The sequence below is a fragment of the Trematomus bernacchii genome, unplaced genomic scaffold (genome assembly GCF_902827165.1).
Source record: "Trematomus bernacchii unplaced genomic scaffold, fTreBer1.1, whole genome shotgun sequence".
Taxonomy (NCBI): Eukaryota; Metazoa; Chordata; class Actinopteri; order Perciformes; family Nototheniidae; genus Trematomus; species Trematomus bernacchii.
This window is the reverse complement of record NW_022987803.1, coordinates 10,879,983-10,907,559: the sequence shown is the minus strand read 5'-3', so window position 1 is coordinate 10,907,559 and position 27,577 is coordinate 10,879,983. Positions and strand designations below refer to the sequence as shown.

Here is a 27,577-nt window from a genome sequence, read left to right as displayed (position 1 = left end):
ATAGCAATATACTTCAAACAGCTGACATTGCTTATCTCTACGACATTCAACTATCTTGGATGTATTATTTACTTCCGGTGTCGCAGTTCAAAGTTGTCAGATAGAACGTAGCACGCTATTGGCTGACTGACTGTTAATGTTGTGAAACTCCATTGGATTGACGAACACACGCCTTACGTCTTTCTGAAAAAGCACAACAGACGGCAAGGTCAGCAAATGCTCTTAAAATATGTAAAAATGTGTGCTAAGAAATATAGTTACGTGCTTACAAAATGTCTTATGTGAGCGGACATCCATTTGGTTCCATAGATGAATGCTACTAGTTCAAGCTAACATCCATGCTAAGCTACACCTGCACAGCAGTGCAGGTGTAGCTTACTTAACGTTATGTCAGCAATAACTTTGCAAGTTGTGCCTTTGTACTAGTCATTTAAATATGTGTTATATTATTGCATAGAGATTTATTCATCCTTTGACTTTTTGACATCTGTAAAATATGATATGTCCTAGTTAGGCTAGTTGACAATGCTAAACTAGCAAATGTGTTAGCTTTCAAATTATACAACAATGTCCTCTGTCAAGTGTCGATATCACGTTTATACATGCCTAACCATGTACTAAATATAAGTGACTGACAAGAAAAGCAGTAAAGGTAACTTCTGTGTCAGAGTATGCTATGTTCATGTTTAACCTCAGTCTATATCCAAGTTTCCACCAAAACAAAGTTAACTGTTAAAGGTGTCAGCCAGGAGGAAACCAACAGTAACATTATCACAGTAAGATGATGGTGCAGGGTTTATTATAACCATGCTGCAGTTATAGAGCAAAACATTTGCCCTATAACTCAGAAAATATCATATTTTGGAGCTAAGCAACATTACAATGGCACAGTTTTAAAGGATTTGTAACACTATCACCATAGAAGCTGCAATAGGATGCATTTATAAGTCAATGTGTGTTGGCATCACTTACTCAAGCCCCAAACCATGCAACCTCTACAAGTGTTTTCACCTTCATATCGGTTCCTCTTTGTCTATCTCAGGTGTTCCATGTGCGTCTGATTGTGTCAACAGTAAGCATGCTGACTGCACAAAGAGCCTGTGCAGCGATGGCTGCCCGGCGCCTGGTTAGAGCTTCAGTCTCCTCAGCACACACACGCACCTCTCTGATCCACACTTCCCGACCGCGCCAGGACCAGGATGAGCTGCATGCTGAATGGGCCAGTCTGGCTAAGAAACAGCTGAAGGGGAAGAACCCGGAGGACCTTATCTGGCGCACGCCTGAGGGGCTCAACATCAAGCCTGTGTACACCAAAGCAGACTCAACTGACAGGCCAGATGAATTGCCAGGAGTTTTCCCCTACACTAGGGGGCCCTATCCTACAATGTACACCTCCAGACCTTGGACTATCAGGCAGTATGCTGGATTTAGCACAGTGGAAGAGAGCAACAAGTTTTATAGAGATAACATTAAAGGTAAATGTGTCGCCTTGAACTTTTTCTATCCTTTATTGGCAGTATTAGTCTTCTGTCAATGCACAATTGTGGACATCATGTTCCTGTAACACATTTGGACTCAACATATGAAGCTGTTCCATGTTCCTAGGACCTTGCTGTTTATTTATTCATTGAGTTGTAAGGTGATACACAAACATCAATTGAAGAAGATGAAAAGACTAAAATGACATGCAGATCTTTACGTACGGGTGTGTGCAGAAACTGCTTGAGATTATTTAACCTTCTAGAAGGTCGTCAAAGCTTGCAAGGGCCAACCATAAACACATTTTATATTTAAATCTACAGTCATTAAAATACACTGGAAAATAACCCAAAGTGAAAATAGAGGTAATTTTTTGCTGGTTCATCCTTTAGTCTTGTGTAGGAGGGGGCACTCAAGATTTGAGTTTTAGAGCGCAAAAGCCAAACAATGGAGAACAAAGAGTAATTAGGAATGGATTTTAAAACTGAATACCTTAAATCCTCCCACCACTATTTTGAGCAGGGTCTGAAAGTCAGTTCATTCCTCACCATTTCTACCGGCCAGTCATTTTTTATTGTTGTCTGCCAATCATGAAATCTTTGTAGAACGAGCCACTGGTGCCAAACAGTAAAAATATGGCATAATGTTACCTTAATCCCTTTTAATTAAGTAATTGCTTTCTTCAAATAGACCCTCTGTTTTACAGGTGCTAATTTCCTTCCCTTTTTTGCTGTCTGTTGATGTTTTCTCACTGAGCTCCATTCTATGACTCTCGTTCTTTTTCTGTATCTCCATTTCCCTATAGACCCTAATCCACTTCTGCTCTTTTATTTCAGCTGGTCAGCAGGGTCTTTCCGTGGCATTTGACCTCCCGACGCACCGCGGCTATGACTCGGACAACCCACGAGTCCACGGAGATGTTGGCATGGCCGGAGTTGCTATAGACACAGTGGAAGACATGAAGATACTCTTTGATGGAATTCCACTGGAGAAGATGTCTGTTTCAATGACAATGAATGGAGCAGTTATACCTGTGTTGGCGATGTTTATCGTGACCGGAGAGGAGCAAGGCGTGTCCAAAGCAAAACTTACTGGCACGATTCAAAATGATATTTTGAAGGAGTTTATGGTACGCAACACCTATATTTTCCCCCCGGAGCCCTCCATGCATGCCATCGCAGACATCTTCGCTTACACCACCGAGGTAGGTACAACTTAAGAAGTGTTACTTAAGTACTTGGGTAATCTGCTTGTCAGGTGGTCATCATATTGGGAGTTTAACTGATTTCAATGACTTAAATGTTCTCAGAACATGCCCAAGTTCAACTCCATATCCATCAGTGGCTACCATCTTCAAGAAGCTGGAGCTGACGCCATTCTGGAAGTAGCCTACACCATCGCTAACGGCCTGGAGTACTGCCGCACTGGTCTGAAAGCGGGCCTAACCATTGATGAGTTCGCCCCCAGGTAGACCAATATTCACTTTACTTTTAGATTTTCTTTAAAAAAGCACAAGGGATGCATATGTGCCAACCAGACACAAAAAAGATAAGATTACATTTAAAAGAGGAGGATCCTTCTTTGAAATGAACAGTGAATCTACATTTCTTTGGAAATAGAAATTGAGGATTTTAATAAAATCCCCTTACAAGCATCAAAATGTACACAGCACAGCACACACAGTGACATTTTGAATCTAAATTTAGACCATATTGTATAGGATGTTTATATGTACTCATTCATATCACGCTACAATTATTACATTTTAAAAAGGAAGATAAATCCTTTATTCCAAATAAAAATAAAACTTTTAGGAAGTTAATTTATTTTGAGCAATTTTCATTAGTGCTATAATAAATAATAATAATGCTATAATATCTTTATTGTGTATATATTGTAAACTAAGTCGATTTACTGATTTATGGTAGGATTGTTTTTCTGATGCCATTTTCTGGTTGAAGCATTTTTGCATGCCACAAAAAAACAACCGCAACCAGTCTTTATCTCACTTTGCACATTTGGTTTTGATTTGAATTTACATATTTGTATTATTATTTTGACATTTTATCAATACAATTATTCATAAATTATTCAATAACCGGCAGATAACAGATTATGAATATACCAATTTGTTGCACAGGGTTTAGGCTGAATAAATGAGGCCCCAGAAAATGATAAATGTGCTGTTGGGGAACATTCATTAAGGAATGTCACGAGGTAAAATTCCAAAGTCTGGTATTTGTATTGACTTCAAAGTATGTAAATACATACATATGGGAATAAATAATGACCTGATCCCAGTAGAGAGGCGAAGTCCCGCCCATCTACTTCCGACCCATGGGACCTTATTTCGGAAAAATTATGTATTGAAGTCAATGGGGAGAGAAAGATTATCTTTCGATCCCGTTTGAATTGTGCCACGAATTACACATATGATGTTTGTCAATCTTAAAAAATAATTTCCATGTCAAAAAAGTCACAGTTTGTCGTAAAACTGTTGAAATATAAGACTATGAAAAATACGCAACTAGAAAGACTACAAATCCCAGAATCCCGGTCCTGCATGCTGGCTCTTATGGAACCGACTAACTCCCCTTGTGTGTATGTACAGCTCTCAACATGCCCAGACTTGTAGTGATTTTCACCTCTTTTAATACTTTTCGCCTCATTCTGAAAGAAAGAAGTGAAATGTGCCAACGTGACGGCCGTGTTGGTGCGAGACGGGAGATGTAGTTCATTGAGCGGTTTCACACAAAAAAAAGTGTTACTTTTGACTTGCAAAATTATCTTTTAAATTGACAAACATCATATGTGTAGTTCGTGGCACAATTCAAACGGGATCGAAAGATAATCTTTCTCTCGCCATTGACTTCAATACATACTTTTTCCGAAATAAGGTCCCATGGAGGTCCCCCGGAAAGGGAGGGACTTCGCCTCTCTGTTGGGTAAATTATGCTGGAAACTGCATCAATTGAAATACTAAAAAGCAAGCTAACACTCCAGAGAAACAAGATGTCAGCCGTAACACCTGCCTCCAAAGTGTGACTGAGCTCTTAGCACCATGAGTGTCAGAAAAGTGCGTTACTTGTTGAAATTGACAGGGACTGCATCCACTTTACACTTATTCCCTTTAAACAGGAGCTTCTGCCGCCACTCAATAACCACCCAGTTCAGTATTTCCCCTCAGCTGGAAAAACTCAATGTCCTTTTAATGACAGCACTCCTAAATACCAAAACACTTAGCCCTGCTATCCATGATTTGCATTTTTTTATTCAATTGATATTGATGCTATGCATGTTTGATTATTGCATAACATCTAAGCATGCGAGCCACATTTGAATGGCAAACAAAATACGATTGTCTTTATTTATTTAACCACCAGAGGGAAAAGCTGTTAGTAAAATCAAACGGTACTGGGGTAAGGTATACAATAACTTACCATTAAGCCCAAACACAGTGTGTGATACAGATATAATATAATATTTTATCTAAGGAAATAGAATAAAGTCAGGTCAAGCCTTTTGTGCAACATTTTTGCCGTAATTTGCTACTCTTTTCTTCACGGATGGAAAAAAAGCTAATCAATTATTTCCCCACTGTTATCCATGGTTCATGCTTTATATGATTCTGATTCTGATTGACTCCGTAGAATCACATTATTTCTATCCACTCCAACTAAATTATCTATAATTTGGAGCTGATGTACAGTAGACAGTAATACTCTTTTCAGTCACTTACACAACTGTACCAATTCAACATCCCTGCCCTCTGTCCAGTTCTTGTTCCTAGCATTGAACTTCCATTATTTCCTGTTCGTGTTCCAATTACTGAGATAATGGTAGAGGACCGTGTGCATGCAATTCCCAGGAACGTTTCTGATAGGCCAGTCTCGCCTTACCATTCTCCACATAATGACTTCAGAGACGAGGTTCACAGGCAGCCACTGCGAGTCAGTATAGATAAGCCACTCAATTGACTGAAATGGAAGGGTTTCCACCCTAAGCTATTACCTCTTATTGTACAGACTGACAAGCAGCAGTTACCCTTAGAATCGCACAAAGCATGGAACTAAGGGTTGATATCGTGATTGTCACTTCATGCCTTTGGACCACAGTGGGAGAACTTTAATGTACTGTTTGAAGGTTGTGTGCTCCTAAAATAGATATTCACATACTGTGTCACTTGAAGTTCCCTAAAAAGCATTATTTATTGTTTTATTTGATACATTATAAAACATATTATTAAGACAATTATACAGATTTTATAACAGATTATTCGTCATGATTCATTCAATTTTTTTTTTTTTACAAATCTTTTTATTGCAAACAAGTCATAATCCAGCAAATGACAAGAAGTGAGAGCAGTAATACTAAACAGTACAGATGTTACAATTAAAATGGGGATCATTACAAAGGACCTCCTTGAAATTGCATTCACTTCAGGGTTCGTAGAGTCCTTGTTTACAGTCTTTTTTTTTTTTTTTTCATTTAACCCCCCCACCCACAGGTATGGATGGCCCCAAATAGTAAAATAACTGAATAAGTCAGATACAATTATAAGTAAAACATAAATAATAATACTAATAAAAAATAAAATAAAATAAAAAATAAAAATAAAAATAAAAATAAAAATAAAAATGAAAAATTTAAATTTAAAATTTAAAAATTTAAATTTAAATTTAAATATTTAAATTTAAAATTTAAAAATTTAAATTTAAATTTAAATTTAAAATAAAGTCGAGAGCGAAAACAGTCTGCTGGTGTAAGGGAAGAAAATAATAGTAAACATTGTCGTCTTGGTGAGGAAAAAGAGTTTCATTAAGAGCGAAAAGGAAATATAGATGAGTAGTCTAGGGCAAAAGACAAAGGATCATGGCGGAAGAGCAGTAATATGAATGGTTACTTTTATTTAATTTATTCCCTTTCAGAGAGCTACCTGCGACTCAGCGTCAGAAGTGATAGGGAGTTCTTTGATAAGGCCTAATAGTGGGTCCCAGGTAGTACGGAAGGATTTCAGAGATCCTTTTAATGAGAATCTTAACTTCTCCATCTGAAGGCATTGCAAGACATCACGTATCCACTGATCATGTGTTGGTGGGGAAGCATGTATCCATTTCAAGAGAATAGAGCGTCTAGCTAATAGAGTGGTGAAGGCAATGACACGGCGTATAGTAATGGGCATATTCTCAGATGGAGGAAGGCCGAACAGTGCAGTCATTAGGGTTTATCTTTGTGTTATAGGCCTGCTCAATGGTTCCAAATATGTCAGACCAAAATGTGTCCAGCCTCGGGCAAGTCCAGAACATGTGCAGATGGTCAGCTGGGGATTGATTGCATCTGTTACAGGCATCACTCCGATCCGGGAACATTTTAGCCAGCTTAGCATTAGTAAAGTGAGCTCTGTGGAGCACCTTGCACTGGAGTAGGCCATGTCTAGCACAGATAGATGATGTATGGACTAGGTTGAGAACGTCACTCCATTGATCATCGGAAATGTTGCTACCTAGATCACGCTCCCAGAGCTCCTTAAGAGGCACCATAGGGTCCGGACTCAGGGAACCAATCTGACCATAGAGAACTGAAACCAAGCGCTTTTGATCAGGGTCGAGTGTGAGAAATGTATCAATTGGCGATTCGGGGGGGCGGTTAGGAAAATGGGGAAATTGCTTTTGGATGAAGTGCCTGATTTGGAAAAAACGGAAGAGATGACTGTTTGGCAGGTTGAATTTGACTGACAGGGATTCAAAGGATGAAAAGACTCCATCCTCGTAAAGGTCATTAAGCGTTGCCAGACCATTGTTCGACCAAACGCGGAAGGCCGGGTCAGTACATGATGGGGAGAATAGGTGATTGTTTGAAATTGGGGTGTGAACCGAAGCTCTATGTAACCCGTGCTGTTTCCTGAATTGGAGCCAAATGCTTAAGGTGCTAGTAACAATTGGGTTACTCAAATGTTTATGGGTCGCTACAGGGAGCTGAGAGCAGATTATAGAGTGCAAAGGAGCAGAAGATGACAGCTCGATATGTACCCAAGGTGGGCAGGGGTCTGAAAGTTTATATTTAGCCCAATAGAGGAGTTTATTAATATTAGAGGCCCAGTAATAGTGGCGAAAGTTGGGGAGTGCCAGGCCCCCTTCTGATTTAGGGAGTTGGAGACACAACCTTCTAATACGCGCAGGCTTGTTGTTCCAGATGAACGCATTCAACTGCTTATCAAGATCAGTGAAAAAAGATTTGTTGATGCATACAGGGATGTGTTGGAAAAGGTAAAGAAACTTTGGCAGGATGACCATCTTTATAAGGTTGACGCGACCCGCAAGAGACAGGGGAAGGGAGGCCCACCTAGACATATCAGCTTTGCATTTATCTAGTAGAGGCTGAAAGTTTTTCGGGAACAGGTCTTTAAAAGAGTTTGCAACAAACACCCCCAAGTATTTGAACCCCTCCACAGCCCTTTTAAAGGGGAATAGGGATTGGGGAAGTGCCTCTGCCATTTTATTTACAAAAAATACTTCGCTCTTTTGAATGTTTAGTTTGTAACCTGATACACGGCCAAATTGATCTAAAATCGACAGTATGGGGGGGAGAGAGGATAAGGGGTTCGAGATCATAAGAAGAAGGTCATCAGCATACAGAGACAGTTTATGAACCAAGCCATGACGCGTAATGCCCTCAAACCTATCATGGCTTCTGAGCCAGATAGCGAGAGGTTCAATGGCTATATTGAACAACAGCGGCGAAAGAGGACACCCCTGGCGAGTACCACGTTGGAGAGAGAAAGGGGGAGATCGAATGCCATTAGTGTGTACAGAGGCAGATGGAGAGGCATATAGGAGTTTAATCCAGGAAATAAACCGGGAATCGAAACCAAATTTATCAAGACTAGAAAATAGGAAACCCCACTCAACCCTATCAAAGGCCTTCTCTGCGTCAAGTGTCACTATGACTTCGGGGGTGTTAGAGGAAGGAGAGAAAATTACATCAAGCAACCTCCTTGTGTTAAAAAAAGAGTGTCTCCCCACCATAAAGCCTGTTTGGTCCAGCGAAATTATATCTGGCAGTACGCGTTGGAGGCGGATAGCCAGTATTTTGGCCAGTATCTTACAGTCCACATTTAACAGTGAGATTGGTCTGTAACTGCCACATGAAGTAGGATCTTTGTCTTTCTTGAGAAGCAAGGAGATAAACGCAATGGACAACGTTTCTGGCAATCGGCCTGTCTGGAGAGAGTCATTGTACATCCTTGCCAAAATCGGGGCTAACTTGAAAGAATATGCCTTATAGAATTCAACTGTATAGCCGTCAGGCCCAGGAGACTTCCCACTTTGCATAGATTTTATTGCATCATGTATCTCAAGGGTGGAGATGGGGCCGCCCAATTCGCCAGCGATGTTCTCGTTAATTTTGGGGTATGTTAAGGAGTCAAGAGGATTGGGGGTCGTGGCAGGGATCGGGGGACAATCCGAAGTGTAGAGATTGGTGTAAAATTCAGAGAAAGCCCTGTTAATATCAGCTGGGTTAGAAGTAAGGTTGCGATCGGACAATCTGATTTGGGGAATCAATCTGGACGCACTGGCCGCACGAGCTTGTTGAGCTAGGAGTCTACCAGCTTTGTCGCCCTGCTCAAAGTAACGTTGCCTACACTGTCTCAGTTGTCTCTCAACAATGCCTGTCATCAGAAGGTCGTGTTCTGAATGTAGCAGGAGGCGTTTTTTATAGAGAGAAGGAGAGGGAGAGGAGGAGTACGTTTCATCGAGTAAGCGAAGCTCAACACAGATTTCTGAAAGCCTAGCCTTTTCCTCTTTTCTCTTACGTGAAGTGTACGAAATGACCTGTCCCCGTACAGTGGCCTTAAGAGCCTCCCACAGAATACCGCTACTAACGTCGGAAGTGTCATTAATTTCAATGTCGGAAGAAATCTGAGTGGAAAGATAGTCTCTAAATTCACTGTCTGACAGCAGGGGAGAATTGAATTTCCATAATGGAGGGGGGGGACATACCAAGAGGGAGTGATTCATTCCATTTTGACTGTGCAATTACTTTGCTCTGGTTGATGCCCATTTTCATTCAATTACTCATCTGACATTGACTTTCCTATTCATACTTGTGAAGTAGTATACGTTATTTTCTTAAATGTATAATATTTTATATATAACCTCTACGTAACTCTTTTGAATTGGATTTTCTTTTACCTGTAATTGTTACCACAACATGAAAAGTGTTCCCTGATGGCCAATCTATGTCATTGAGACTCTTTGTCTAGATCGGCTCCAATATATTTAGGTGTTTCTGCCTATCTATTGATAACAATGTTTTGCTATTAAACAGCTGACTAAAATGATCTAATGTTTGCTAATTCCTCAAGTACAATGTCTACTCCCAGCTGTTAAGACTGGGATGCAGTCCATGGGGTTGGACATATCTACACCGGGAAGCAATCGTCTTTCACAGAATCTACTATGTTGCGCTGCCATGTTTCCACAGTAGCTGCGAACAGACAAACCAAACACGGCTATAAAAAGGGCCCAACCTGTATTTTATGTTACTTTAACTTGGATTTATTTGGTTCCATCTGCTTTTTGTAATAGTTATCATCGAATTAAGCATATCTATTTTTGGTTACTAGGATTCTGGCATAGATATAAAGCCTTAACAAGAAGCTTAATACTTTTAGTACTCTAATTCTGGCGGGTCTATCTCATGCTGTGTTGCGCCCATAAGAAGAACTGGTTTTCTTTGCTGTAGAGAATTTCTCGGGAATATATTTATTTATTTATTGTGTGTGTGTGTGTGTTGCCAGGTTGTCTTTCTTCTGGGGTATTGGAATGAATTTCTACATGGAAATCGCCAAGCTGAGGGCAGGCAGGAAGTTGTGGGCCACGCTCATTAAAGAGAACTTCCAGCCCAAGAATGCCAAATCTCTGCTCCTCCGCACACATTGCCAGACCTCAGGCTGGTCCCTCACTGAACAAGTAAGTATACGTGAAAATGTCCAACTCCATCATAGCAAATGAAGAAAAGGAAATGAAGAACTTTCCCATGTGAACCCTCCTTTCAGGATCCGTACAACAATGTGGTCCGTACGGTGATTGAGGCCATGGCGGCTGTATTCGGTGGGACCCAGTCCCTCCACACCAACTCATTCGATGAAGCTCTGGGACTGCCCACAGTAAAGAGCGCTCGCATTGCCAGGAACACTCAGATCATCATCCAGGAAGAGTCGGGCATCCCCAAAGTCGCCGATCCTTGGGGGGGCTCGCACATGATGGAGTCTCTCACGGATGACGTCTATAACACAGCCTTAAAGGTTTGTCATGGCGACAGATGGAAAAATCTTTAACTCTTTTCTGTTTCCTGTTGAAAACCCAAGCGTTACATACACCTAATGACTAAATTAGAAGTAATCCATCATCATTGAGCCACCCTTTAACAAGCTGTGTTTTCCTTTTGTATAGTTCATTCAAGAAATTGAAGAGGTGGGAGGCATGGCCAAAGCTGTGGCAGAGGGCATTCCAAAACTTCGTATTGAGGAATGTGCCGCTCGCAGACAGGCCCGCATTGACTCAGGTACTGTATGATTACATCATAAGCTGATTGCCTTATTTTAAACAAGTGCTCTACCTCTTAACTTCAGAGCTGCAATGACATTTCAAATGGTGATTTCTTTCTTTCTTTTGGAAAAAGATAGAAATCTATTAGGTTAACTTATTCTTGATCTTGTTTGTCTTCTTTAAAGAGTACATTGAATTATTTGTATTATGCTAAATCGTTTTTTTTAACCCAAAACCAGTGTGATTTCCCCTGAGTTTCCTGTGTTACTTTCATTTTTCATTTCATTTAATCGTTTATTTGAATAGGGACAATGCACATTAATGAACACTTAAGACAAATAATGCTTCAAGTGTAAACATGCCGGATTTTAGCTTTGAGCTAATTTCCATCCGTAGTCCCTGACATACAACATATAAGAAGTTAAGAACATGACATTTATAAACATAGCAACAAATAAATACATGATATGCAAAAAGAGCAAGAGCAGCATACACAAGTATTTACCACATGGCAGTACAATGTAGCAGCTACGACATATAAAGTGCAAGAGAAGATAAAAGAACTATAAAGTGCAAGAGGAGATGCCCCTGTATTGAAGTGCATCTAGCGGTGATTGCACGTCTGTTTGTTTCTCAACCATTCTTTAAGTTGTCCTTTAAAGCTATTGAGAGTGGGACAATCCCGTATCTCAGTTGGGAGGCTATTCCAGAAAGAGCTGCCTTTAATGGAAAGTACATTTTGACCAAAAGTGGTCCGTCTACGATGGACTTCACAATCTCCTCTGGTTTCTGACCTAGTGCAGCGTCCAGTGTGCTTTTTGTGGATGAATTCCCCTAAGGGAGGGGGGGCCAGTCCATGTAAACATTTATAAATAAAACACATACTTTTAAAAGACTTAAAATTGTCAAAACTCAAGAAATTGTGTTTCTCAAGGATGGTACAGTGGTGGTATGAATATGGCTTTCTGTCAAACACCTTGATAGCTCTCTTGTACAGCTGTTCTATTGGTTTCAGGTTTGTGGCACAAGCAAACGACCAGTTTGTCAAACAGTATTCAATGTGGGATAGAATCATGCAGTGGAGGTATGACTTTGCAGCATTGACAGTTAAGAAGGGTCTGATTTGTTTAAAATGTTGCAAGTTGAATTTAATGGTATTTGATACTTTCTTAATATGTTTCTTAAAAGTCAAGTTTGAGTCCAATTTTACTCCAAGATACTTGAACTGGGAGACTAGTTCTATTTCTGCTCCGTTTAAAAACACATTGGATCCTTCGATTTTGACTGGTCGTTTACTGAACATCATGCATACTGTTTTATTTACGTTTAACTGTAAGCAAATGTTGTTCAGCCAGTGTTGAACCTTGTCCAAAGCATTTGAGAGACAAGATGAGATTATTTCTGTATTTTTCCCGTGTATAAAGATGACCGCATCATCGGCATACATTTGCACATTCAACTCAGGACATACATTAGGCAAGTCATTAATGTACAGTGAAAACAGTAATGGTCCAAGAATGGAACCTTGTGGAACCCCAACAGGGTTGACAACGTAGGTGGATTTGGCACCGTTGACCGAAACACACTGTTTTCTGTTCGATAAGTAAGACTTAAACCAATGTATAGAAACTGCAGAAAAATTGAAATAAGTCAGCTTTGTAAGGAGCACTTGGTGGTCAACAGTGTCAAAAGCCTTCCTGAGATCAAGGAAGACAGCGTGAGACCGCAGAGACCCGCTGGTGGTGCTAGCTGTTCAGCTAGCCAGCCTCTTCGGAAGCCGGCTGATGGCGTGTGGAGCTCAGCGTCTGGGCCGCCAGCCGTCAGGTCGATGGAAACGACGCCGGGACCCGGACACGGGAGGATATCTCACCAGAGCAAGAGACACAGCACAGCCAATAGCCCGATATTCTCCTCTTTTCGTTTTAATCCCTTTTTTGTGTTTGAGAGAGTCTGCCAGGAGTGCCAGATGAATGAACTATAGATAACATGCCGACCATGGCCGAAATGCTTGGTATTCGGCGACTTTGTTGGTGTAGATAATGATGTATCCTCAACATGTTGTTTTACCAAGGGGGCAAGATTAGTGGTGTAGCTAAACAGAGGCTTAAGATTTAGAACAATCATGCAGAGATAGATTGCTGCCACTGCGCCTGAACTGCCTGCTGCCATCTTGCAGCCGTCTTTCCCCGCCGACCTTCAAGCAAGGTGATGCTTGTTTCCTGCCATTTAGAACCCCCGATCTACACTCTCTTGGGGTCTCCAACCTTTTTGAGACGGAGAGCATCCTGATAGGTGGAGAGTGATATAAAGGGGCTACTTATTTGATATGATCTTCCAGAATAATATCAATTTGCTTGGTTCACTGGAGCGTATTTTCCCACCTGAACATACCCAGCTGTGAGCCCTTTGGAGGCGCAGCTTTTTTTCTTAGCCGAGGCACTTTGGTTGCTATGATACTGAATATCTGAGGAAGTAAATATGTCGGCACAAGGTAGAGGGCGTGCTCTGGCCCTTGCACTCGGTTAAAGGTGGGCTTAAGGAGGTAAGCGGTTAGGACTGAACTGCCACTCTTTGTGCGTTCATGGGATTATGCAAAAATGTTTTTGTTTTGTAGGCAGACCATGCAGGCCAGCCCAATGGTCACCAAAGTTCATGTTTTAATAGCATTTTAAAACTCACACGAACGTGCACATGACCAATGAGGGCACAGATGGAAGGCTGACAGGCAGGTAGCGTAGGCCATCCAGTTATTTTAGCCAGGCCGGCTAAAATGATTGGTCGTGCTTTTTACAGCGCCACGGCTTCCACAGATGAATTGTTTTAATGTATTTATTGTTAAAGCATTTAATGTATTCATTGCTATCGGGATGTTAAGAGCATTCCATGGAATATAACAAAAAGTGTTTCTGAAGTGAATTACCTACTCCACCTTTAAGTTTGAATTAACCATGTTATTTCGTTTGAAGCTTTACCCTTTCATGCATGAATTATGAAAGCCTCACTCAGGATGTTTGCTCTTTAGTTTATTTTTATCTAGTTTTTTCAAATTTAGATTTGTTTTTTTTTATATGTCCACTCAGGTGGACAGTATGCGTTAAAGTCTGAACTGAAAACATGTACATTTGGAAAAAATGATAAATAAAGATGTGCAAACTTAAAATTACATTATAATAACATAAGTATATTGATTTACGGCGCAAAAAGATATTGCAAATGAAGTATTTTCAAGTAGAACAGTAGCAGTAACAGTATGAATTGTAGTATATAGCCAGTGATGCATGACGTCCACTTTAGTGGACAGGTGAATAATCATAATTTCCTGCAAACATAAAATCAATACTTTGACAATTTATGAATTATATGATTCCTTAGTTGTTACTTGATGTCACCAACATTGTTATACCTGCAGGGGGCGCTTTCCATAAAAGGATTGGCAAGATATCGACGAGTGATTCGGTCCATCTGGCTTTTTGTCGTCCAGCTTGGTTTAGAGAAATGTATCATGCACTTACACTCACTTTCCACTGAGTGGCAGTGTATGGGATGATGCAATAGGGTCCTACTGTATGCATAGGTCCTATGTAGTGGCTGATGGTGCAACTATGCCATCAAAACCCATGCATATACAAGAAAACACCTTTTGAAAAGCTGTCCACTGTAGTAGCCTCTATGCGTGAAAGGGTTAAAATGTAGGAATGTGCAGCAATGCTATTTCCACAGAATCTGTTCCTGTGAATTGATATATGTAAATGTGTGAACCTCTCGAGTATTAATACTTTTTGCAAAATATGCCGTCAGTTTTACCTTACTTAACACATGCAGGTTCGACAGCTAGTGCTTCCCGTCCAATACAACTTCTCTTTAATGCATTCTCAGCCAGTCATCATGTTAAAAATTACATTGATAATGATGAAATATTCACTTTCAGACATTGATTCACTAGCCAACTTGTAGGTTGTTAAGGCTGTGTTCACTTAATGCAATGGTACAGAAATAGACAAATAGGGATATTAGTCCCAGATCTTATTTCATGCTACACCTGTCTCCTTGGCTCTTCTTCTCGACATGCAGATACTGGGAACCACTATCAACCTGATGTTTAAATGCCCTGATCAACAAAATACAACACATCCATAGTGTCTATGTTCTTCCACATTCAAACCTAAAGCTCAGGCTCAAACGGAAGACAGAATAATGATTCAAGAACACATGAATGCACCATTAACCTGCTGTTCTATTGACTCTAGTCCGATTTAATCAACTCTCCGTCATTCATTCAGTCCTGTTGGGTGTGTAGACGCAGCTTCCTACGTATTGATCGACCGCACCACAATGCGTACAATCAAAGCAAGTGGGAAAAATCTTGGATTCTTGAGCAGTGGGTCCATTCAACAGCCTTACCACGGTACATAGTGGACATTGAAAAGAGCCAATTACAGCACTAGTCCTATCACCTGCAACTATAAGAAAGGGCCCTTTATCCAAACATGTGCCCTGTGAGCCCTGCTTGACTCAATTGAATGGACAAAGGCTACCATAAGATGATAACAAAGCAGCTGAGCTCAGGCATCACGGCTTGATTTATACTGCCAGTGTGTATTTTGTTGTGTTGCATGAAGAGCTAGGTCGTGTGTAGGCACTTGGTGAGGTTGTTATCAGAAAGTTAAACGAAATCTTCTTTGTGTCCCTTTGGAATTGACTAAACTTGCGTCCCATGAGGGTAGAAACAACTGCGATTGAGCAGAGCAGACCGTTGACTGTGTAGCTATCCTCCTGATAGAGGCTCTCATTTATATTCATTGGCTTTCTGAGTCACCCTAGCAGCACATCTCCACATCCGACATTTGTCTTCACGTCTGATGGGCATTGAATCCTGATCGAGCATGTTAGGCTCTCTAATATTTTTGAACGAGTCAAATTGAGAGATTTTAAACAGTTTGGAGAATATAGAGATTTGTGAGCGTCCTCCTGAATTCTGTGTATTTGATTTTTAACATTATTTCAAGATGAGCAATTCTCTGTATTTTGTAAGATAGCCCTGAAATGTCTACATTTTAATGTGGCCACGAAGAATATTATGACTGTTAGTTTAACATCTAGTTATCCCCACTGTTGCCCCTGCACAACTTTATTCTTTTGGTCTAAAAATGGTCCGAAGATGGTGAAAAATGTCCATCCGATTTTCCCGAATTTCAAGGTTGTGTCTTTAAAGGTCCCATGACAAGCTTTTCCGGTTATTACCCGTCCCCTTGTGTGTTATGTAGCTTTTTATGCATGTAAACGGTCTGCAAAGTCACAAATCCTCAAAGTACACCCTGTAGCGGGTAAAACTCTAACACAGATAAGATTTTCAACAACATAATTACTCTGTAGCTATGTCAGTTTGACAATAAAGAACCTTGAACCTTGAATCTGTCTATGCTGCCCCAGAACGCCTCGTTGGAGATCTTTCTTTTTCCATTTTTTTCTTCCTGGTCACAGTGACGTAACGGTCATAGTGACGTAATGGCTCCGCGGATTGGTCCATCACACACAGACCCCATGCAGTATTCTCATCTGTTTGTCATTACTGGTGTCATTTTCTGGTTGCTAACAAACGCCATTGTAACACATAAACACTGATGTTCCGCTGTAACGGTGGTGGACCTCAACAATGGAATTATGATCAGTAGAAATGTCCATGTCATGGGACCTTTAAATGTGTCTTAAATGTTTTGTAAGTCCAAACCAAAAGATAATCCGATATATCTGTATTGGGAGGCTGAAAACTAGGACTAAACAATTATTAGAAATGTTATCGAAATTGCAATATCAAGATTTCAAGAGATGCAAAATGTTATTGGCAAAATATATGAATACTATTCTGAAATGAAGAATTGTGGGGCAGCAAAGATTTCCTGGCCTACAAACTCAAGAAGAAATCTTACTTTGGCACGAATCCTTGCAAAAAAAAAGACACCATAATCATTTAAATATATTTTCTTTATAACATTTTAAATAATAATGCCAAAAAGACATTCCATCTAATGTCATGAATCACACTGCAATTGAGATATTGGTCAAAATCAATGCAATTAGATATTATTTTCGAATGTTTCCGTCCTACTTAAAACTGCATTAGCTGCTATTTTTGCATAAAAGACTTTATTGATTAATTGATAATAAAAATAGTTACCTGTTTGTTTTTTGTAGATAAACGAATCGTTTAATCGACTTATCATTGCAGCTCTACAGATAGGATACGTTCCAAAGAGTTTCAATATATGTAACAATACATAAAGGAAGTTTCATTGTTAAAGGAAAAGAGATAAAGTTGGACTGTATGTTGATTTTGTTTTTCAATACGTTTCAGCTTTCTGTTATCTGTTGTGTTCAGGCTAACAGCTTTTTGGAAAACACCTTGAAAGAGACTTTGCATTGTAATTTGACCGACTGATAAATGTCCCCCCCCCCTGTTGTCCTTCAGGATCAGAGGTTATTGTTGGGGTTAACAAGTACCGGCTGGCGAAAGAGGAGACCGTGGAGGTGCTGGCTATAGATAACACTGCTGTGCGCCACAAACAGATTGACAAACTAAAAAAGGTCAGTGATCCTTTGACAATTTATCTTTTTGATAAATGTGCCTCATCTAATGAAAAACACTGATGTTAGTGCACCCTTAGGCATTGCCACCACAAATACATTTGCATGCAAAGATAGGAACACATTGGTACTGCTGACTCACCAAGTAGAAGTGATGTGTTGCGATGCCCTGCTCTATAGTAAACATACAAATCATCCATTATTTGTGTGGTTTGTTTGTTTGTTTGTTACATTGTTGATAGCAAAGACACAGAAAATAGTGAAGGGAGTAACATGCAAAAGAAGTAGAGCTCTTACAAGTGAAAGTTGAATTACTGTTTATTATCTTTAAATGATTCTCATATTGATATTGTGCTCCACATTATATGTACCATAATCTGTCAGCACAGTATATTATCCATTTTTTTCAAAAAATCTAGAGATGTTTATCTAGTGATGGTTATTTTGAATGCTTTATCAAATATCCACATATTCTAATATCATCAATTTACCAAACCGCATGACGTATATGCTAGAGAACAATGAATTACATTTAAAATCGATGATGACAGGAAGATAAATGAACCATCATTTTCTATACTCTACTTGAATGAATACTTACAATTGAGAAATAATGAATAGAGATCTCAACAAATGCAGTTGAGGAACTCTGTGTGGAATTCTTAGTTAGGGAAATCAACAGAACTACTCTTCCCATATTTTTCTATTTTTCTGTCCGTTATATGTACTTGATTTTAATGCACAGCGACCTTGCAGGCAGGCATAGAGCATACTGTATGTAAACTGACAGGAGATCATTCCTGTACCGGCTGTCATGGAGTTAAATATCTCTGGCTCACCGCTCTCGTTGGAATGTCACTGGGCTCGGAAATGTCATTACATTCGGATCTGTTACGACAGGTAGAACAAAAACAAACAGGTGCTTAAGGGAATTTAGGATGGATAATTGTTGACAATGTTTTAGCAAAGCTTTAACTGTCAAAACAATCTGCAGTGAAATTATAGTGAAAATAATTTATAGTGCGCCTTCATTTAATAGGATTGGTAAGCAACTGAGGCTTTTTAGCTCTTTTGTGTATGGACCCAGTGATAGGAGTGTTTGTGTGGGAACTGCAGACACTATACGTCATATTCCAAGGCTGAATCACAAAGAAGTATTGTTTAGGTCATGTCCTACGTCTAAATGATTATTCAGGGGACGTCAGTTGGAGTGTCTGGGTTCAGGGTCTATGGGGGATGGGCTCTAGAGGGTTGTCAGTGGGAGACATCATGACGTGCTGCTGCATGTGCCGATGAGTCACACATATCTGGGCCATTTTCACTCTTTAACATGTTTTACTACATTTTAAAGTAAGTTCTTATTTTTGTAGTATTGTTAATGTGATTTTTGCTCAAATTTTTTATTTTAGCACCAAAATATCATAACGTTAACATATTGTGCTCAGTGACTTGAAATAGTTAGTCCTATAAATTCTGTCAGAAACATTTCTAGTTTAATATTCGGTTTTCCCCTATTTCCACCTTCTAATCTTTCCGTATTCATAATGATAGTTTTGAATCAGATATATATATCAGAAATAATTCCCAAAAGTTATGACAGAATACCTTTCTACAGGGGAATACAAACACTGGAAAAAAATGTTTTGCTTACCATACTGGCGGTGATAATAATAACTTTGATTAATAATAATGGCTGCATTCCATTCCACTCAGCCATTTTCTTTACCACTCAGTGATCTTTTTTTAGTCTTAAAGATTCCTTAAACACATTATTTTGTATCCCTTTATACATTCATATATTATTTATAATGAATTATATTGGTGTTAAAAAAATTTTTGTTAGAAAAATAACTTGTTTATGACTCCTGTCTCTGTCGCAGGTGAGGGAGACTCGTGACTCAGAGGTGGCAAATAAGTTCCTGGCAGCCATTGAGGAGTGTTCCCGAACCGGAGAGGGCAACCTTCTCGGCCTGGCTGTGGAGGCAGCACGAGCCAGGTCAGAACTCCCTCAGTCACTAAAACCTCTAACTGTACTGACCATCTTTTTGTCTGTGCATCTTAAAGAAGACATATTATGCTCATTTTCAAGTTCGTATTCATATTTTGTGCCTCTACTGTGACATGTTTCCATGCTTTAATGTTCAAAAGGTCTTTATTTTTCTCATACTGCCTCTTGTCACCCTCCGTCTGAAACCAGAGCTCAGTCTGCTCTGATTGGTTAGCTGGACAGCTCTGTTGTCATTGGTCAACCGTTAGAGATGTGTCGGAAATGTCCCACCCTTAGCATATCACATAGCATTTGTTGGAGCGCTAGCCAATAAAAGCACGAGTATTACATAGTGATGTCATTATGTTAGGAAGTAAAACAATTGGGTCAAATAGAGACATTTCCGGGATTTTAGCCTTTGCAGAGCATTTACACGCACACAAAGCTATAAAGAGAAAACCCCAAAAAGCATAACAGTGGCTCTTTGAGCTTTTAATATTAAATGTTGTGATGTATTCCTGGAATAAAGAACTGGAACACAAGGAGAACACTGGAGAGCTTTGAGCTGAGGTCAGACACTGAGGATTTAAAGTTACGGACGGAGAATCGACAAGACACTTGCTTAGACACATTAATGGCACAATCTCCAACCAAGCCTGAGATCCTATTGCCTTTTTCTTGTTATTTAAGTAATCCTAAGAGAATATTCAATATTCTATGACAAGATACTAGAAGTTCTGTCCCTGGTATCTGACAGGTTTCCACCTCAGGACTCCCAGAGGTCCCTCCTGCTCTTTGCCTCTGTCAACTTTGTCCTGGTATTATCGGTCGAGCAGATCCCGGAGGAGTGAGAGGAGAGGGAAAGGCTAAATTAATTAGAACTCAGGATCCAGATAAATAATTCCCTATCAAATGTAATTGCCTTAATGTTCACTCATGGCATATTGTTTCTCCATTGTGCATAATACTTCACAAAGATGTTCTCTGATGATCTCTGACCGTGTGAAAGAAAGTCCTCCTTTGTTTCAGACTGACGCTTTGAAGATACCTACGCACGCATGCTCCATGCAGTAAAACAAAAACCATCGTGATAATCATATTTTTTCTTCAATGCTCTTTTTGTTTATCAACCTCTGGCAACATGTCTTGCTTAATTTTCATCATACTTGAGGCTGTCATGCGGAAAGTCATGTCAGAGTCAAACTCATCTGTGGCAATACTGCAATTGTAGGAAAACTATGTTTCTGTTTAGTTGGATACTAAAAAATCTGATTTGAATCAAGTAACTTTAAAATGAGATGTCTGAAATTAGCCATGTATGTAAATAGTGATTTTGGTAATTGAATCTTGCTTAAACATCTCTTTTTTGTTGTTGTTAGAATACCATATTTCTGTTGTATTTACCCAATAACTACTATTTCTATACTGTAGTGTTTTGCTCACTTCTGACCAAAGTTATTGCAGGTTAACTCAGGTCACACAAGAAATTAGGTCGTATGGTACTATCTGACCTGTGTGTGAGGCAAACACACACTTTTTCATTTCATTTAATCGTTTATTTGAATTGATGAACACTTTAAAACAAAACAATGCTTACAAGCGTAAATGAGCCGGATTTTTTGCTTTAAGCTAATTTCCATCCGCAGTCCCCAAACTGGTTAACACGTGGATAACCTGACTACAATACTGATACTGTTGAGCTGTTTCCACGAATAAAGAGCCCACCTGCTGATCAAAACCCACAAACTGAGGAGCTTCCTCAGCATGAGGCACATTCCCTATAGCCACTTCAACATCCTGTGCAATTGTAATACCGTTTGACCTTTACTCTAAATTAAACATACATCATACTTTATTTTGAGTACAAATGACTCGCTCCTATTTTATTCAAGAGCTGCCATACAGAACACAAAAGCTTCTTGATCATTGCTTTTTTACTACCCTTAATGCAACACTGATATTGTGGAAATGAGACTAGTGTAAATCTTTATGCCGTGTTACACAGAACGCACTTCTATAAATAATAATGAAACATCCTGCAGTGAGATGAAAAAGCAGAGACATTAGCATTCAGTTTAAATGATGTAGATATCTTGAACTGAACTGAAACCATTTGAACTGCATCTCCTTGAATTATTGAGCATCATTTAGTGAAAACACATTGAGAAAGATGCCGTCTTCTTTTTTCATTACAGGTGTTCGGTTGGTGAGATAACTGATGCAATGAAGAAAGTGTTTGGTGAGCACAAAGCCAGTACCAGGATGGTGAGCGGTGCTTATCTCAGCGAGTACGGAGCGCACGAAGAGATCACTGCGGCACACAATAGGTAGAAAATGCATCTAATCAGTATCTTCACATTCATTATGATCTCACTGATTGCTGGGCTGGTTGACTTTTTTTCCTATTTCTCTCGTCTTCAAATCTCAAGAGTTGCAGAATTTAAGAAGCACGAGGGCAGGAACCCCCGACTGCTGGTAGCAAAGATGGGGCAGGACGGTCACGACAGGGGGGCCAAAGTCATCGCCACAGGGTTTGCCGACCTGGGCTTTGATGTGGATATCGGACCACTGTTTCAGGTCAGTGTGAGACAATAGCTATACATCTGCTGCAGTACAACACCACAGTTAAAATCTTCCCAGAAGCAGTTGCTATACCTAGAAGCTACCTTTTAAGCAAGAGTTGGTCACATAAAAAACCTCATTGTATTTGTGAAGTAATTGTAAAATGTAAAACTTATAGTCAGTATAAAAGGTGAAGGGTAACTATAAGTTATTTATAAGATCTGCTTTACTTGATCAAGATACACCTATTATAGATGGACTTTTGATGGTTGACCAAACATTTCTTAAAGATACTCGAGTAATATTAAGTAGGTGTCTACTAGACTGTACGTGATAAGATATTCAATCAATCTTATATGACTGAAAGACTGTTTCTTCTCACTTGTTATTCTTCTAGTGTTCTACCAATTATCCCCTTGTTATTTTCTGTAAGAATGTACAAGTTGGCAAACTCTTAGATGCTGAAAGGACTCTGAAATGGACTTTATTGAAACCAGGTGCACTGAAAAGTTCAAATTCTTCACCCTGTGCCTAGTGCCAGAGTGAGAGGGCCAATAAACAGTACAGTATGTTCACTCCTTGAGTTGCATTACAAGAGTAAGGTCATTTTTGCTCATATCTTAAGTATTAAGTATAAAAAAAATCGTACTCTCCCTTCTAACCGTACGTTTTTTTATAAAAGGAGTTTTGAATGACATTTACTTTTTTTCTTGACATTTGGATTTTATGACTGTTGTGTACATTATAAAATGTCAGAATGTACTACATTTACAAGAATGTCTGAATGTGAGTTTCCAACATATACTTTACCGCCCCACAATGCAATGCACCTACAGTACGTGCCTCCAGACCTGTCATCAGTCTTGTGAGATTGTGATGCAAATCTAGAATATAATAGATTTTATACTCTAGATTTTTGTGGTAATAATGCCTGTTTGCAACGTTTTTTGATGTGTGAAGGATCTTGCTTGTGTTTATGTCAGTATGTAGTCTGTTGGTAAAATTATAATTAAATATGTATTTAGTAGGCAGTGAACATTATATACTGATGGATGTGCCTGCTATTTTGACCACAGCTTTAAACGTGTCAGATGCAAGTGCAGCACATGAACCCTTAATTAATGACTACATTCCATTCAGGTGTGTCAGTGTAATGTTCCTGTTATCGTGCATGTTCACTTACAGCAGAGCTTACAGGCACATTAAAATAGTACAATGGCGTTGGTAATCTAATTAGTTGCACCTGTGCGTTCCCTTTTATAGCCGTTGAAATATTTACTGAAAGAAAAAGTCTGACAGCCTTTTTATTGCATCCTTTCTCCGTGTTTAAAGTATAATTAAATCACCAAAAACATGCAACACATCTTATGTCATCCCGAACAATTTAATGTGTAACCTGAGAGCAAAACAATTATTGTGTGTCATTTTTTTTCTTTCAGAGCAACGTTTTTTTTAGACGAGAAAGTAACAATTAAAATTCCCATTATGTGATTAGTTATTTGGAAATTAACACCAATTGTTGGAGCTGCTGGGTGTGTGAGAGTGGCTGGTCAGTGCACAGAAGCAAATGTTGACAAAATGTTATTGTAGTGACTTAATGGTACAGTAGACACAGGTCCAGACTGTTTCACTATTGAGTATTTCATAAAAATACTAATAATAATTTTGATCAAGAGCCATACATTTGCCGACAGATAGCTAAAGCTAGCTAGTTAGGTAAATGGCTAACGTTAGCTAGTTAGCAAGTGTTAACTAGCTAACCTGTTCATGTAAGCTAGCTATCTAACTGCACACTGAAAGGTTGATTTATTTTGGTCTCTAGATTAATATATGTACTTTTCAATACTGTTGAGGTTTTTTCCCCTTTTGCAGTGACAGTTATTACAAAAACACTTACGACAAATCTTGCTTTAGGAAGGAGCATCCGTTGCTCTGAAATGCCTTGTGCTTCCATAGTTCCTCATGGTGGAACCATCTACAGGAAGAGACACTACAAAGTTACTTACTGTCAAATGTTCTCACATGTGATTTCTAGCCATTCTGATTTTGTCGGCTCAGGGAATGTGGTACTGTAGATTCTACAGTGCCACATTCCCTGAGTGTAGAACATATAATTCATTGTTGATAACGCTGTCGGTGCCAGACTAAAAAGCACAATTGCGTTCAAAACCAAAGATGATAAAAAGGGGCACGTGGCATAAGGTGCATACACTTTATAGTGTTAGCCGCTGATCCCAAACCCTGTAACTTTGATTTTCAAAAGCACATAGAAGGTGGGAACATGCTGAAGGGCAGAATTGCATTGCTCAAATTATAGACACACATTCGTAAACAGACACACAGTCGGTTTATTGTTGTTTGTTGATAAGAGGATTTACTAGTTCAAACAACTTCTTGAGTTATCTTCAAATTCACCCCGATGAGCTCAGATTCTGATGATGGAAATCATAAAGCGGAATAAAAAGTCAAGACTCCATGAGCTGAAGTTGTTCAGTTTGCTTCATTCTTTTCTGTGTTTCACCTCACATCATTACCTTGATGTCGACTGTTGTTTGACACCACAACCTTTTGAAAGTTTCTTGGTCTTATGTTCGTGCAGCTCACCCAGTGTTTTCTCTGTTTTTCCATGCTTGACTCTTGGGTGAACAGACTCCACTTGAGGTCGCTCAGCAGGCGGTCGATGCAGACGTGCACTGTGTCGGGGTCAGCACGCTGGCAGCAGGACACAAGACCCTGGTACCGGAGCTACTCAAGGAACTACGGAAGCTGAACAGGCCAGATATCCTGGTCATCTGTGGAGGTGTCATCCCACCACAGGTAACCTTTTGACTTTTATATCATATATCTCATGGTGGGAATAATAATCCATATCTTGTTACATGGCGTTTGGTAGACATTGACCTACCGTCTGTGTTTTCATTGTCTCTTCAATTCCCCTCACCAAGAAGGTTATGTTATCGGTTCAGTTTGTTTGTCTGTTTCTCAGAAGGTTTGCGTAAAAAAGGACTGCCCACGTTTTTATTAAACTGGATCTAAAGATGTAGCGTGGGCCAAAAAAAGAAACCATTAACCTTTGGGGAAAGTAAAAGCATTTGATGAATGGAAACGGCCTTCAATGTTGTCTGCGATGTGAACTCTTAGCACCAAAGTGTTCTAGGGTTTCTATGCCTACAAAGACTGAACAATACTGTATCTATACCGTACAAATGGAAACAACCTTGGCTGAGGTTGGCACTCTGACAGTGCCCTTCTCCTTTTTTTTTTTTTTTACTTTGTTTTTATTGAAAATAATTGCACTGAATTCCAAACGTACATACTGTCATTTCACTTTGACATACAAAAATACAATTTTAATTCACATCCACATGTTAAGGCGCAACGGGCAACTCAAAAATGAAATAAAAATGAAAAATAAAAAACGACTGTCCAACCCTTGTCGGGAGTTTAAATCTCAATGGTTTCCTGGATTATCTTGTCCAATGTGTTTGTCTTCTTCTCTATATAATGTCCATCCTTTCCACTGGTCTTCCATTTTTGGTAGACTTAGTCTCAACCGATGTGTCGGTTTTTCCATTATGTAGATTTCCTCTAAGTGCCCTTCTCCTTTGAATCAGGTTTTACTCTTTTGTGCATGCTTGAATTTGTAGTTCATGCAATAGTAACTGTGTGTTAAAAAGTGTACAGTAAGCAGGTGTAGGGACAGATAGCAAGGTATTTTTGGCCTGTATTTGTCAGGCTGATGTTTAAATGTAGACCTGATGTTTGAACAAAGTAAGTAAAAGCATTACACTTTCCCAGTACAGGTGAGGAATTTTCAATAATCAAAGCTGTAAAATGATTATAAATAGTTAAACCCAAGGTTTCTTTTATATCTTCTAATGAGCCTGAGAAAGGTGTTGAGATGCTAGTGTCTGTTGGAATATATCATTCCACACAGGGAGCTGGTAATCTTGTCAGTGATCACCACGTTGTAGAACTTTAGCTGTTCTACCTTTTAGAAGCTGCTTGAAAATATCTCGACAGCTATTCTAGAAAAGCTTAGTTCTTAAAGCCTCAGACATGAAAAACACACGTAAAATGATGTCATCCCGCTGTCAATTGGAAAGAGATCCAATCTGATGTGATGATCATCATTCCTTCTCTAGAGGATGTCCTTGATTACATGCAGTGCTGTCTCATTGACCGTCATCCTGTTCTTATCAATCCCATTTCTCTGCAAACACATTTCATCCCTTTGCTTTTGAGGATACGTCTAGTTGAGTCTGTGAAGCATTATGCTTCACAGACTCAACTAGACGTATTTAGACAACAAATTATTGACAACCTAATTACATATATGTGCACGTTCTTTACATATATAGAGTTGACTTTTTCATTCACTGCAGTTCATATATACTGTTTTCCTCCTCTGTGTGTACGCAGGACTATGAGTTCTTGTACCAGAGTGGCGTATCCGCTATTTTCGGCCCAGGAACCAGGATCCCACAAGCTTCTGTGGACGTTATCGACAACATCGAGAAGAGCCTGGAAAAAATTCGACAGGCCATGTGAACTCAAGCTAAAAATAAAGAAATGGTCTGTTCATGTTGTATCAACGACAAATCAACAGGACGCTCACACTTCTGAAAAGAATCTGTTGGACTTGTGGCATAGGATTGTAAGTGAGTGACATTCCCAATCATGAGAACACAGCATTTACAGCATTAAACAAATCTGTTGGGGTGTCATGGTTGTATTTACATTGCATTCTATGTTTATGACATGTGATTACTTATAGTATCCTCACAGTTTGCCTTTTGCAGTCTTGTTAATATTTCTGATAGATATTAGACTTTGTTAACAAACAATAAATAAACATTCTCTTTAATAATTTTAAACAACATTTCATAGAAACATTGGCTTGAGATGAAATGAGCGGATTAGATTTTCTTTTTAAAACATTACATCAAAGCCCTATCACACTGTTTTTTTTCTCATGGATATAATCAAGTGGTCTTCCGTTCTGTCTTGATTGCCTGCAGTCATGTTTAATTCATTCAACTTCTGTTAAAAAATAAAACCACAAAACAGTAAATGGCAATTTATTTGGAAATTGTATTTTTGTATTTGTGATTCTCAATCAGATTAAGCGTCTTTGGTCAAAATAAAGTAATGGAAATGTGCCTCAATATCTATGGTATTAACACTGCACACATCGCATATTCAATCATTTTAAAAGCTAGATATCAGACAAGAGACTTTTTATACAAATTGTGCCATTCCGTACCCTATATGTTGCAACACCCCCTTTCCTGTCAAGCTATATCTATATCCAAGGATCTGAATGGCAATATATGCAACAAATCTGGTGAGAGGTTATGAAAATTAGGAAGATTATTTATTTTGACACCGTTTTGACATTGACTTAATTGAGGGA

At 39.2% G+C, this 27,577-nt stretch overlaps 1 protein-coding gene across 3 annotated transcripts; it reads left to right on the top strand.

The window, feature by feature from the left end:
• Nucleotides 1–132: 132 nt before the first annotated feature.
• On the top strand, nucleotides 133–27,323 carry mut (methylmalonyl CoA mutase). 3 transcript variants are annotated; one of them, XM_034150619.1, is made up of 13 exons: nucleotides 133–208; nucleotides 1,043–1,475; nucleotides 2,316–2,683; nucleotides 2,789–2,946; nucleotides 10,280–10,451; nucleotides 10,538–10,786; nucleotides 10,935–11,046; nucleotides 17,497–17,612; nucleotides 19,493–19,608; nucleotides 21,795–21,926; nucleotides 22,029–22,176; nucleotides 24,811–24,978; nucleotides 26,584–26,712. In XM_034150619.1, the coding sequence occupies exons 2-13, from the start codon at nucleotides 1,079–1,081 to the stop codon at nucleotides 26,710–26,712; spliced, it is 2,265 nt and encodes a 754-aa protein (XP_034006510.1). In that variant the 5' UTR covers nucleotides 133–208; nucleotides 1,043–1,078. The 3 variants fall into 3 exon arrangements, with proteins under 3 accessions (XP_034006510.1, XP_034006511.1, XP_034006509.1); XM_034150620.1 differs by having other exon boundaries at nucleotides 150–208; nucleotides 1,074–1,475; XM_034150618.1 differs by lacking the exon at nucleotides 133–208 and having other exon boundaries at nucleotides 1,079–1,475; nucleotides 26,584–27,323.
• The last annotated feature ends 254 nt before the right edge of the window (nucleotides 27,324–27,577 follow it).

Excerpts from the sequence above, each read along its gene's own strand:
- mut (XM_034150618.1), top strand. The coding sequence starts at position 1,079 with ATGCTGACTGCACAAAGAGCCTGTGCAGCGATGGCTGCCCGGCGCCTG. Across the intron at positions 1,476-2,315 it reads TTATAGAGATAACATTAAAG|CTGGTCAGCAGGGTCTTTCC; the intron begins GTAAATGTGTCG and ends CTTTTATTTCAG. Across the intron at positions 2,947-10,279 it reads ATTGATGAGTTCGCCCCCAG|GTTGTCTTTCTTCTGGGGTA; the intron begins GTAGACCAATAT and ends GTGTGTTGCCAG.